General features: G+C 38.6%; 1 protein-coding gene across 1 annotated transcript in view; it reads left to right on the top strand.

The window, feature by feature from the left end:
- The window catches only part of LOC146322361 (dual specificity calcium/calmodulin-dependent 3',5'-cyclic nucleotide phosphodiesterase 1A-like), a 43149-nt gene that overhangs the window by 13772 nt on the left and 14630 nt on the right, over positions 1–14747 (top strand). The window contains exons 2-6 of the mRNA XM_084723955.1: positions 2673–2699; positions 9206–9319; positions 9411–9593; positions 11012–11078; positions 13572–13688. Coding sequence (XP_084580081.1) covers positions 2673–2699; positions 9206–9319; positions 9411–9593; positions 11012–11078; positions 13572–13688 — 508 coding nt within the window. The remainder of the gene's footprint in view (positions 1–2672; positions 2700–9205; positions 9320–9410; positions 9594–11011; positions 11079–13571; positions 13689–14747) is intronic.

Genomic DNA, 14747 nt, shown 5'->3' with positions numbered 1-14747 from the left:
CATCATAATCAGGTTGGGAAAGATTTGATAGGTCACATTAGGACACCCTTCAACTTGATTTGGCAGGTTACTGCGTTACTACTTACTTTAGCAACTAGTTAGCTAACGTCAAGTTAGTTAAACAGCATTTTACGTAGTTGTCGGCAAACAAGACTTATCTCTTTTCTATGACTCTGCTTTAAATGAGTGTCCATTGTACACGTCCATGTTTAAGAGGGAAAAAGTCTCTGCTCTCTGTCCAGTCTATGGGACATTGTGCTGGCCACTTGAACAAAGAACAAATTAACTTATTTTAGTGTACTGTGTAGTTGTAATATGAGATATAGTGTGACCAGGTGACCAACATTTTTGGGTCCACTTTCCACCAGAGGCATCTGTAACTGTCTTGTGCGGCACTGTTGATGTGGAAATGTAGATCAATATTCTGTCAGTACATTGCTTATCCCTCCCCTAAAATGTTTTCAGAAACATATTTGCGTGTACCTTTTAGCTGTAATACAAGACAGATTGTAGCCAGGTGGGCGACACTTTATGCCCTGCTTAGAAACTGAGCCTCACAAAACTCAGATCAAACTGTCAAACTAGGCGGCATTGATCAAATATGGATCAAGATTATTTTAGTCCATTGCCCTACATGAAATATTGTGACCAGGGGGACGCCATTTGATTTCCAACAGAAACTCGCAAATCTCAGATCAAACTGTCAAAGTAGGCAGTGCTGATCAAATGTGGATCAATAATCTGTGACTACATCGCCTCTTTCTCTTCTGAAATGTTTTCAGAAACATATTGTAGTGCACTGTTTAGTCGAGAAAGTGACTAACCAGGCCGCTATGATGAAAAAGGATGTTGGGAGGACAGAGAGGGACTCACACTGCACTGACATGCATGTGTGACCAGCCCAGGCAAACAGAGAAAGTCAGATTACATCACCTGCAGAGGGAGTGTGACTTCATTCTGTGCTCAGGACACCACATCTTTATATAGCAAATAGCTGTTTGCTGACACCGAAAGAGGCTGAATATCATATTGCACCTCTGACTGTTTTGTTGACACTGGCTTTAGTTTCTCATTGTTTGGGCCCCAGCAGACTCCACTGCAGTGTGTGTTAAAATAATAGTAATAATGCTTGCAGCCAACTTTTTTCTAGAATGTATTTTTTCTTTTCTTCTGACTTTATCAAAACCAAACATGTTGACACAAACTGGACTTGTACCTTTAATGAAGAAGACAGAATACAAAAGTGACCACAAAGCATTGTTACCTCACTAAATTATTTCAAAATTTTCATATTTCATCTGTTATGTCTCACGTATCCTTACATGCACCTGCGTAGGGTCTCACAATGCACGTTTCTGTGGGGGTAAGAGAGACTGCCAGCGTCACAAAACACTTTTTGCAAGCTTCTAAAAATTGATGCAACAGTGAGAGTCTTCACTCAGAGAGAAAGAGTGTGTGTGTGTGTGTGTGTGTGTGTGTGTGTGTGTGTGTGTGGAGGGCTCGGGGTGAGAATGTTACCTCTGGTTGTGTATAGATGTAAATCATTGCCATAATAATTCGAAATATATCAGCAACTGAATACCAAAGTTTGACATTTAATCACCACCGAATACTTAATGTTGACATTTAAATACCACAGAGTTGATTTCACTGAGATGTTTGACTTTGAAAAACATCTTTCTGAATGTTCACCCCCATAAAAATCCCAATAATCACTTTCAGTTTGTGAAATTCAAAGACTTTACATTCAGTACAGATTTATTTTAGGGTCCTCACATTCAGATAGAAAAGTTACATGTCATCCGTTCCTTATGTCCAGATTTGAATTTAAGTATCTGAATTTGGTCAGTTGTATTTAAACACACTGATTGAACACATATTTGTGACAATATTACACACAAATATCTAATAGGATAAAATGATGAGGTGATGACATTTTATATGCAAAAGGTCAAAGGTCAGTTTCACTATAACATAATGTTCAGCTCTCTATCAGTTTTCTGTCCTCTGTAAAAACAGTCTCTAAGTGAAGACACTTCATATCTTTTATTAAATTCCTTCAAAGTTACAGGCAGATATAGTTCCTTTAAATCTTCACTACAGACATTATATGAGTGTGGACAGACATGGATTTAAACTGTAACTTGACTGGTTGGTGAAGACAAACAACTGTGAGGCAGTAATAAAATTTTTTGTCTGCTCTGTTTTATACGACCATTGACAGCTGACTTCTCACTCTTCTTAACCGACCACTAGGGGCCACAAGTGATCAACAACTGCTTCAGTTTGAAATCACATTTCATCTCGGGACGACGTAGGTTAAGGTCATGTTGCTCTTGGAGGAACTTTGCAGTCTGTTGCCTGTGGATCTGCACTTGATTTGATTGGAACTTATTGAGCAACTTGACTATCGGTCAACAATCAAATTCTGATCATTGAAGGCGTCATATCAGGCTGTTTGTGTCACTCAGAAAATGTTTTCATTGTTCCATAATGATTGTGTTGATTGTGGGGGGGGGGGGGGTATTTCTGGCCAGTGTGCGTCATGTGAGCAAGACCATAATCACTTGAACACACACACACCTCACAGTCAGTTTATGATGGAGGCTGTTTGAACGCAGCATGTGATTGGTTCATATGACTGACCGTTCTGTTTCTGTTTTTGTTTACAGGCAGAAATACAAAAGTACATCGCAGAGGTAAGACACCCCCCCCCCCACACACACACACACAGTATTTACATTGTTATACTGTACTTTTACTGAAGTAAAAGATCTGTATACTTCTTATGTTGTTAAAAAACATCACTCGGGAATGAAACTGCTTCATCATTTGTCAGTGTGACGCCAGCGAGAGAGGCTCTGCTCCTTTGAGTCTGTATGTGATGTCAACTCTGTCACTTTTCCCGTTTTACAGAGTGGACATCTATGCTGATGGAGGTGACAAAAGTCACATTTCTCTTTAATAATTGAATAATGTGTTTGAGATTAGTACTTTTTTCCGTTTAATAAAATAAATAAATAAACAAAAATATGTCAGTGCCTTTTTTTGGCCACCCAGTCAAAAAAAGCCTGGACACACCCCTGTATGTGACATCCAGTCCGTCAGCTGGCCGTCAGCTCTACTCTTTATAAAATGACTTTACATAAAAAAAAATCTGGTACACCTAATTTGTGTCCTTTGTGTTAGAAATGATTTTGTGTGTCTGACGGAGACAGTCATGCCAAAACTATTGTTTTGTCCCAGTTCTCAAGAATGAGTAGTTTACATACATCTTTTAGTGCTTAGAAACGGTAAGTGTGAACGTTTCTGCAGTCGACCCTGTCCACCTGATGTGACTGCAGTTAAAAAAAAGCAAATCCCCTGGTGACAAATAATCATAAATCATGATACAAGAGTTTGTATGTAAATGAAAATTAACTCACTGCTATAGAGCAGCAGGTCTTATCACCCAAATTAAAGAGATAGGTGAGAGGCTGTGTGAGGCACTTCCAGGCACTTCTACTCCCAGTTTGGAGAAGCAAAGGGGAGGAACTGCATGGAAGCAAAAGTAGTTGTAGAGGTCCAATAGAGTTTTGTTTGTAGTACAATTAAATGTGTACTGTCAATCAAAGTTGGAGCGCACAAACAACCACTGAGTTTTTGATGCTCAAACAAAAAGTGTTCCTACCATCCCAGGTCTCCCCCATTACATGAGAATGAATACATGTTTATTACCTGGTAAAACAGACTTTTTATATCTTCTGCTAAATTCTGTGTCATGTTTGAATTCTGTTTTAATACACCAGCAGTAAAACTGTGTAAACTGCATTGTTAAGGCAGAAGATCATAATCTGGAAAACAACACACTTGATGGCGCTAAAACTAACACTGAACTATGTTAAATGTTCGCCAAATGAGTTCCTGTCTATAAATGAGTGGTAAAAAATCATAGATCATATTTCAGAAGTAGAAGATGTTTTACTGTGAGCTCCACAGCGGTACATTGCTCAGCTTCCTACACCGGTGCTCCTGCTGCTTCTCCAAATGACTTCTATCTACTGTAGATGATGCACTGACCAGAGATAAGTACCTCATACAATCCCATTAAAAAAAACAAAACTATTCCTTTAATACGGTACAAGAGCCACTACTATCAATGATAATGATTTAATATTACTAAAAATAATGTATTAGGGTTTTTTTCAGGAAAATGAAATAATTGAATGTCTACAGTCTTGAACTTTTAGTTCTCTCTTGCGCTGTCTCCCAATCTGACTCCAGCTGTAACCATGGCAACCAAAACAGATTTCATCCAGTTTACAGGAAGGTGTTTGGTTACCATGGCGACGGCACGATGCCTGGCCGCAGTGCTGTCTTTATGTCTCCCTGCCGTCAGTCTCCTCTGTTGTAAACATTCAAACATTCATCTCTCTTTCATGAACAGTGAGAACACATTTAGAGCCCAGCAAAAAACATCCATCCATCCATCCATCATCCATCCATCCATCCATCCATCCATCCATCCATCCATCCATCTGTATGGTAGGTACTGGATGAATGGCACTTCACACCCACTCAGCAACTCATAACATCAGAATATTAATATATTATTAAGAAAACTTTTTACAGTCATGTGGGACACCTCTTGTTTGTCATAATGGAGGAGAAGATTAATATTGAGCAACAGATATAAATACAACCTTATAAATATAACCTTATTTATATAAATACTTTGAGAATAAATCAATAAATCTTGGATACAACAGTCAGTACCAGGTTGCATTAAACCACTTGGGCTTCACTTTAAGGACATTACTGTCTTTAAATTTTCATTTAAGGATGCTTCAGACTGTAGACTGTGTGTACAAAAAGAAGAAAAGGCATAAAATTGCCATAAGGATTAGAATGTTGTACTATTTACTCCTAGCTACCTAAGTATTTCCATAGGCATTGCTAGAAGAACTTTACTGACCATTTTCATTTTAATGCCTCTGGAACCTGGGCTTGAAATAGTAAAAGTGCCTGAACTGAAGCCGCCATCTCTGCTCTCTGTACAACCACCAGACTCCATGGACAGAAACACTCAGGCCTGAACTAATCTTACTTGCTGTGGATTGAGGCAGTGGTAGACCAACAGCTCCTGTGTCCTGCGAGGGACAATGTTTTTTTTCAATGGAGTTTTGTGGCTGTGAAGGGAGCAGACGGTGGCTTCTATTTGCCATTGGTAAAGACTCTATAACAGTGAAGTAAAACTGAATGACTGATTATTGATTTGCATGGCAGGTTAAATCATTTGAGTTGAGGTGGCTCAGACTCAGAGAGCAGCTGCAGCAGTGGGAGAAGAGAAGTTTTGTTGCAGCCACATAGCAACTGACATGGATTTTTTATGATTGGTTTGTGGAACTAATTGCATGATTTTTGTAATAAATCTTTAAGCATAAACCCGTCAAATTCAAACCCTGCTGGAAAATGGACAAAAACTTTGATGACAATATCTTGAATTTGGATTAAATCTGATTTCTAAAACTTTTTATGTTTACTATTATGTGCATAAGACACTAAATTAAACGAGACCCTTACGAGTCTGTTAAAAGTAGATTCATTTCTGGAACATCAGATAGTGGCTGAATATATGGGGATTGAAGAGGAGGAAAAGATACCAAAATGCACTTTTTGGATACCGGGAAAACCCTTCAGACACAATGAGCGATGCTAGCAACTTTACAGCTAGCCAGTTTAACGTTAACATAACCCTGTCTCATATATCTGCATTAGTTATATAATTTTACTGAAACTCACCAGTTTTTAACTGGTTTTCTTTTCTTTTCTTTTATTCTCTTTAGCATCCATTATAAGGAAGCTAACTACCACTGACAGTAGTGCTATTACAACCTGAAAGGGATAGTTATAGTCAGCAGATAGTATTACCTACAATAAATGGCAGTTGACACACCCTTCAGTTAGGAGAAGCAAAGAGTATCCATCTCAACCAGACTCCACTGGCAAAAACAGTCATTTTATCTTAAAGAACATGAATGTTGCTGGTCTACTGCTGCCTTGAACTTTTAGTTTGTTTCTGTTATTGCATTTAGTGAATCTGAACTAACCAAAGTCACACAATAAGAAAAATACACTGACAGTGGTAGACCTGCAACACCAGTGTCATGCAAAGTAAAATCACTGTTTTTGCCAAAGGAGTCAGGTTGCTTTGAAGAGATCAATAATTGGTTTGTCAGGTGGCTAAAATACATTTTGCTGCCGACCCTGTCCACAGTACATTGCTCAGCTTTTGTGCTGGTACTCCTGCTGCTTCTCCAAACTTGAGGTGTCCTGACCACCATCTACCATAGGTAAAACACTGACAATGCATAAGTACCTCATAAAACTCCACTTAAAAAAATCTGAATTATCCTTTTATAGAATGATGATGTGAGTTAAGTGTAAGTGTATTATAACAGTAAAAACTGTCAAAGCTCTAGGCACTTATGCAAGGAGACAGTCCAAGAGGCTATATGCAATCTTTTGCATAGGAGACAAACTAGTTTGAAACTTAAGGTAGTTTATGCAAGCGGGCACAGGTGTATAAGGCGGGATGTTTATTTCCTAGAGGGAACTCCTACTGCTTACTGTAGGAGTCAGCTGATTGATAGGAGGCAGAGTGTCATGGGTCCATCTGGAGGAAACAGATTTTCATGTTCTGGCTCTGTGGTGTGAAGAGGAAAGCGGCTGTGTGGGTGCAGAGAGTCTGTACTTCTGTCTGCCAGTTAGCAGGTGTATGAAGTCTGCACAGAGGATCTCTTCAGACTATTTTTTACTCTTATTGAAGTGGATCAATAGCATCACAACAGAGGACACAATGCTATAGAAGACATGTGCACAGTGCAGCATCATTTTACTGATCTATAGCTCCCTGCTGCTCTTGAATGATTTGAACTCTAACTCCACCTTTTTGTCAAAGTGATAGCGATATTATCAGTCCACTATTGGCCTTATATAGCTATATTGGTTTATGGCAGTCTATATTAGTTTCAGCATATATGTTCTTTGATACATAATGTGCATCATTTTTATTCATATTTTATCTATATCTGACCCTTTTTCTGGATTCAAATCTTATTTTTTATTGATAGATATTTGTAATTATTAAAAATACAAGTGAAAGTGTACTGTTTCAGTGCCTTGATGTCATCTTGGATTTTATATATCAGTCAGTCTTGAGAATTGGGACGAAGGAAAATATATTTCAAAAGATCAAACTCTTGGCTAGTGCACCTTGTAATGGACCAACCTCCCAGCGATTCAATTTTTTAAAATAAAATAGCATTTTTTGCAGCTGTGGACTTGAATTTTGTCAACTCTGTCAGACACACAACATTATTTCTAACAAAAAGAACATGCAATATGAGTACCACGAAATATATGCGTGTGTATATACTGGACATATGTATTTGTTTCCAGTGTACCTCAGCTCTCAGCACCGTGAGCCCAAACAGCAGGTGAAAGACTGTGTTTCGTTTAAGTGGGCAGGTAAAAATAGGTTTGGGTGGGCAGACTGAAGGCTGTGATTGAAATCTGGCAGCACTGAACTCAGACAGGTAGCATGAGGAACCTTAATGACACGACTATGAAGATAAGCTGAAAATAACAGCTGGTACAAAATATTTCCTGCTGACTCACTTTGTAAAGAGGTTTCTCCAGCTGGATGAAGATGAACACAGCATGAACTGAGCAGGCGTACTGAATAACTCTCATTTAAGAAGTGACTGGTTGACTGGCTATTTAAACAGCACATAATCTGGGCACAAACTAAGGCGGAAAGGGCTTGTATTTAGTCTCCTAATTAAAGGTACTGTACAGCTACAAGAAATGTGTGTTCTGAGTTTGTCACACCACAGAAAGATGTTATTAACCACCCAGACAATTTTTAATGATTAAATTCACTAAGTATGTAAATTTTAATCTCAAAATCATGAAAAAATGAGCCGTTTTCTCTGCTCTGAAATGCTCTGTCTGGTAGCTTTATTGGACATGTCCAGACATGTTTGAGCCATCAGAATCAGAGGACGGTGGCAGGATGGTATTTTTTTCCTTCTGTGTCTGGTTGTTGGAACTGAAGTGAGCTGAAGTGAACTGCTGGGCTGATTTGGACTGAGAGAGTCACTGAAGGTACGTTTGTAACTGACTGTTAGAGAAGATGAGAAGGCGGTGTCAATTCGTGGAGCTTATATAGTGTTGGGGGACCGAGCCATGTTTCAGGTCCACCCAAAAAATCCTGAACACAGAAATCATGAACAACAATTTAATGGTCTAACTCCACAATTCAGTTATACATATGTCTCAGTCTTTTCAGCAGCTATATTCTAACATGTATAATGTGCTTAGGAAAGTGTGTGCAGAGACTTTAATCAAAAGTGTGTTTTGGGTGTAATATGACTTAAACCAATCAGTGTCATCTCCCATTCCCTTTAAAAGAGCTAGATGACCGTGGTGCATTTCTGTTTAAATGATGCATTCAGCAAGTTGAAGAAGAAGTTGCTGAAATGACCCAGTTGTTGTGATGCAGGCACTGTGGTTAATCTGCTGGTCAGGCAGTTCGGGTCATAAGAATTAACATTCTGATTAGTATCAGACAGGGTGAAATAGGGTGAAGCGTCTGTGTGCATTTACGCACACAGGCACATCAGAATGACTGTTGTGACGTTACAGTGTGTGTTACATAACTATGTTAATGAGTGAAAGCAGTTTCTCTAATCATTAAGGGAATCATTAAAGAAAACACTCATCACTAACACTACATCAATACGACACAAAACAAAGAAATCACCTGGAAAGCTTGCTCTGCTCATCATCATTTTCAGATGATTTATTGATTAGAGAGGCTGCTTTCAGTCATGTACAAGCTAATGTTACTGTGACAAATATTGTTAAAGTTTAAGGAGCAAAACTGAAAACTGTAGTAAATCCCAAGTTCTATTGAATGCACTTGATAACTGCATTTGATATATTTACTGTAAGGTTATACTAATGTACTGTGTTCTATAGACTACAGATTTGATGAACATTTTATCATAATTTATAATTAAAATGTATGAGATGATCTACAATGTGATTGTAGCCCAGGGGAAGGGCACTTGAATGTTGTTGCTTAGGTTGACAGTGAAGTGTTAGTCTGGCCTTGGTATGACCTATATATGTGTGTGTGTGTGTGTGTGTGTGTTGTCAGGCTGAAGGGGGCCCTGGAGCAGATGGACCGCGGTATTGTGGACCTGCAGGAACTCCGCAGGAACCTGGAGCTTGCTGCTGCCATGTTGGACTCTGTTTACACTGACGAGACCAGGTCAGAATGAAGAGGCTGATGGATGGATGGATGGATGGATGTGTATAGTTTTCCGGGTTGGGACTGACAGGTGTTTCTAACTGTTCTGAAGGCGTCTGCTGGACACTGAGGACGAGCTCAGCGACTTGCAGGCGGAGTCGGTGCCCACTGAAGTGCGTGATTGGTTGGCATGTACCTTCAGCAGGAAGATGGGCGTGGCCAAGCGTCGTCCCGAGGAGAAGCCAAGATTCAGGAGCATTGTCCATGCAGTGCAAGCTGGGATATTTGTAGAGAGGTAATACAAGGTTAAGACTTACAAACAAGCAGCAACATCAACATTTATATGCTGGGTGAAAATAATTTACAAAACTATAGCCTAACCTTTACCAATGAAAAATGAACTACAACTGAAAACCTTACTGTGCAGCAACATTTCTGCAACATTCCCCTTAAAACTTTGTGTTGTAGTGATGTTCCAGCAACATTACACTTAAAACTTTACCGTGCAGAGACATTTGTGCAACAATTCACTTATAATGTTCTGTTGCAGTGACGTCCCTGCAACATTACGCTTACAACATTATGTTGCAGCAATGTCTCTGCAATTGAAAATGTTACGTTGCAGCAGCAATCCTGCAGTGTTACAATTAAAATGCTATGTTGCAGTGACGTTCTGGCAAAATTACACCAAAATGTTACATTGCAACAATGTTCCTGCAACATTACACTTAAAATGTTACATTGCAGTGATGTTCCTGCAACTGAAAACACTGACAAGAGACTTAAAGTGAGTTGTCACATCATCTTAAAAAAGTGGAGGGAACGTTGGGAAAACATACCAGCAACATTAAAAATAATGTAGTGACAACACTCTGGAATTTCACTTCATAGGTTGCCACAGTGTTGCGTCTCAAAAATTACATTGCATCTAAGTTCCTGCAACAACTTTGTATCGCCCATCTTCAGTGCTGGACTTCACTGATGCTCTTGTGGCTGAATGGGAGCAAATCCCTGCAGGTTCAAAATGTGGTGGAGGCTGTTAACTCGGCAGATTGATGAACATGCTTTTCAATCACATATAGCTGTGTGATGTGCTCATACTTCAGGTCATGTTGTGTATTATAGTAAAAACAAAGGTGAACTGTGTCTCCTGGAAGTCTAGTTAGATGACTGTCTCAGACACTTTCAAATGTTCAGAGTTATTTTTGACTTCAGAAAAAAAAAAATCTGGAGCACCTGAAGACACAACAGAAAACAATCATCAACTTCTTCACAATAACCATCACAAAACATCCGTCCGCCTTCGCCGCAGATGTGATTACGGGGTCGAACATGAAGTCTAATGATGTTAGCGTGCGGGCGGGCTGGAGATGGAGATCATATAGAGAAACTATGAGGTCCAATATCATTAGAGTGTAAATGACTCGCAGTGATAGAACGGTATCAGTTCATCTGCTGCAGCTTAATGACGCATGAAATCAAAAAATATCTGCTGCACCGTGGCGGGCGCTCGCTGTGTGTGTTTAGAACACGGTTACCATGGTGACAAACAATCCATCTTGGTCACAAACTGTGGAGGAGGGCAGGAGTGAGGAGTGTTTATATGCCTGCAACTGTCTGTATCTATGTGTGAGATTTCACCATGATATTTTTATCTGGGTGTGTGTGTGTGTGTGTGTGTGTGTGTGTGTGTGTCTGTGTGTGTGACATCAGGATGTACAGACGGACATCCAACATGGCAGGTCTGACCTACCCTCCCACGGCTTTGACAGCTCTGAAGGTAAAAACTGTTTTAATGCTGCAGTCCCATCTGGAGGATGTGACAAAATATCACAATTTTTTAATTATGGAAAAAAGAAATCTAATCAAATTAAATCTTTTCAGTCAATCAGTTCTTACTCTGGAAGACAATTTGTTTTCTTCAGAAAAACTAAACTTGAAGTGGTTGTTTTTGCCACTGACAGGCTCAGATTAATATCATAAGTGTCTGACAACATTACTGCAGGATCCCTACAAAGACAGACCTTTTTGTTGGAGAGTAAGACACATTTTGTTTCAGCAGAAGGAGACGATTTATTGCTCTCTCCAAAGCAACAGACAATTTACAGAAACAGAAAAAGTAATTCTATCTGTGTAAAACACATTTCATTCAAAGTCAACAGATATGAAATAAAACTCACCAAAGCTGTCTTGGTTTGTCTCTCTACTGTTTCAACAATCATCAGCTGTGGAAATATTCAGGTTGTAATTCTCCCCGTTGACTATCTCATATAAACGGCGAATTAAGGGGTTTTATTTCGATCAAACCAGAGCTGTTGATTGTTGGAAAAGTGGAAAGATGAACCAAGACGTTCTTGGCGAGTTTTAATTTGTTTTGGTCCAGTCTGAATGAGAATGATAAAATTGTGATTTCTACAAGGGGATTCTGCTGAGCACAATTAAATAGCTGTGTCTGCTGAAACAACATGTGGCCAAACAAAAAGGTCTCTGTCTGTAGGGATCCGTTATGTAATGTTGTCAGACTGGGCTGCATCAATAAAGATTAATTTAGTCTACATAAATTCTAATCAGAGTTTAGCAAAACTACATTTAAATTAAGTAAATCCAGATTTAAAATTAAGCAGAGCTCAGTTGCACAAGTACAAACTAATCTCAGTTTAGTAATAAGTTTAGTTCCATAAACTGAACTTAAATGGGGTTCAATCAATATGGAGGAGGTGACTTGGGCAAAATGAAAATAGGTAAAATAAGTTAAATAAATAAAAATATTCCTTAACAAAATGTTGCATTGTTTGCTAGATAAAACAGGAAAAACACCCTCAAAACTTTATATTGTTTGCAAGCTAGCTAAGAAGTTACTTTGCCTACACATAACTTGGTAGAGAAGCTCCTCCTTTGAGAAAAACTTGTTAACTGTTAACTTATCAACTGAGAAAAATAAAAAGCGACACTTTACAAAACTCTATTGTTGTTGTGGTGTTGAGCGTGTCCCTTGATGTTCTTTAGGGAACTTTTTGTTTATTTTATTTTGCCTTTATTTAACCAGACAGGTTATTAAGAACAAATTCTTATTTACATTGGTGGCCTGACAAAAAGCAAAAGCCTCTTGAGGAAAGAGGGTAGGGCCTGAAAAGGGTATCAAAAGTTAACTTGATTATTTTTCTCAATACATCTAAAAAAAGGCAGCTATGTTTAAAGGTTAAACCTCTTTAAGTGACTTAATGCTGGATGACATTTTAAATTGGAGTTTAAAGTTTTGGTGCAGCAGAATTAAATCTGATCTAGGCCTGGAGTAAAAACTAAACTGATGTTTAAAAAGTGGTTTAATTGTAGTCTTTCTTAATTTTACACTAGTTTAAAAAATTTGGTGCAACATAATTTGAAGTTAAACCTTTAATCAAGTTCAAAAATCAACCCTTGTTAGTGCAACTCAGCAACCTGAGTCTGCCAGAGGCAAAATAATTATTTTTGTGGATGTACTTTTGACAGTGCACAGTTGCCGATAAGGATTGTGTTGTAGCTTTGGTGTTCGCTGTTTTAGCCACCTCACTCATCACAGGACCAAGTTCAAAATGGCATCCAGGTTAAGAAATACCAAAGTTACCCTTTAAGGAAAACATAGAGGGGGTAGGAAAGAAAATGAGGAAGTAGGGAAGCAAAATAGGAAGCAGAGAAGGATTGGAGGAGAGTGTGAGGGAAAAGGGAAGAGGAATAGAAAGAAAAGTTGTAGCGAAGGAAAAAGGGAATGAGGAGGCATCGAGGGAAGAATGGAAATATTGGAAGGACAGAAGGAAGCAGAAGAGGGAAGTGGTACAGGAAGTGGAGGGAAGAAGGAGTTATGGAGGGAAAAGAGAAAGTAAAGAAAGAAGTATTGACATAAAAGGGGGGGTATAGGACAGGACAACATAGAGACAAAAAGGAGGAATGGAAGGAAGCAAGGAGACAGGCGAAGAAAGATGGATTTGAAAAGGAAATTAGGAGATAGAGATAGTAATTATGATCTAATGACTAATAATCAGTCATATTATCATTCATATAATTGGATCTGCGGTTTGACTTCCTTCCAATGTGAGCGAACATTATTATCACACTGCTCTCTAGTGGCAAGAGTCCTACACTACACTGAATTACACTGAATGGTGACCAGACAGCTTGATATCATAATTACCTGCTGTATGGTTCCATATCAGTTATTTAATGTTTTCAATGACGATGATGACGATGATGATGAGGGTGATGATGTCTCTCCTGAGTCTTCCTGGTTGTTTTCCAGGAAGTGGATCAGTGGTCATTTGATGTTTTCTCCTTCCACGAGGCCACCGGAGACCACGCTCTCAAGTTCCTGGTCTACGACCTGCTGACCCGCTATGACCTCATCAACAGGTTCAGGGTACACGCAGCTTCATGTCATTAACACTGCTGGGGTGGGTGGGGCCTAATGTCGTAATAAGTGCACTGGGTGGGCAGTAGGGCTGGGTCAGGACTCTGCAACTGCCTGGAACTGCACCTATTAAATTCTCTCTTTTCCCTGGGGACTTGTTTTTTATTTAGCATCCATAGCTAGCTTGAGACTCAAGAAGACTAGTCATATCAAAATTGTACCCTGTACAAAATAGTTGAAACAACTCAACATTTCAAGGCAAGGTACAGCAATAGATTTTTGAGCCCAACTTAAATTCTTGAGCTTCGAGATTTACTTTAAAAAGTTTTTCTAACCTATAATCTTTAGTCGAGATACTTTTACTTTTCTTATTTAGATAAAACTGAATCTTTGACTGTTAGAAACTCAGAAAATATATTTCAAAAGTTGGTCACAGTCAGCAGTGAACCAGATTTGTCATTATTTTGGCACCTAATTTTTTTTTTTTTGTAGTTTTAATTGAAAATATCACAATTTTAACCATTGTTTGCATTCACCTCAATGAATTTACTCAAAGACTTTTTGAATATGACTTTTTGGGATTCTAAAACTCAAAGAAGTTTATCCAAAGAAGAAAATTAATTATCTCAACAAAAGATTTGTAGTTCGGTCAAACTTTTTCAAAACATACTGTAATCTAAAAAAAAAAATCAAAAATCTATTTCAGCATGTTGCCTTTAAGTTTTCTCATCTTTTTTGTTTTCACAGTGTAGACCTACAACAATGATAAATGAAAACTGAAATGTTAAAAAAACAAAACAAAACCTGTCAATTCCATATATGTTTTTTGGCATCGCCACAGAGAGCCACTGGAAAGCGGCATGTGACCACAGGTTGCAGACCCTCGGGCTGGGTGATGTGGCTTATAGGTTATATCTTGATATCTTTAGGCTATTTGGTAATAAATGTCTTGATATACACATTTCCTGTAAATAACATTTACAAGTTTTTTGTCTTTCAGCTGTTTGCTGACATTTCAAGCTTTTAAAACACACAAATTGTCAAAGACAGCTGAGCTACATGATTTTG

The sequence above is a fragment of the Lutjanus erythropterus genome, chromosome 8, assembly GCF_056507025.1.
Source record: "Lutjanus erythropterus isolate fLutEry1 chromosome 8, fLutEry1.hap2, whole genome shotgun sequence".
NCBI lineage: Eukaryota > Metazoa > Chordata > Actinopteri > Lutjaniformes > Lutjanidae > Lutjanus > Lutjanus erythropterus.
This window is presented reverse-complemented; position numbering and strand designations above follow the sequence as displayed.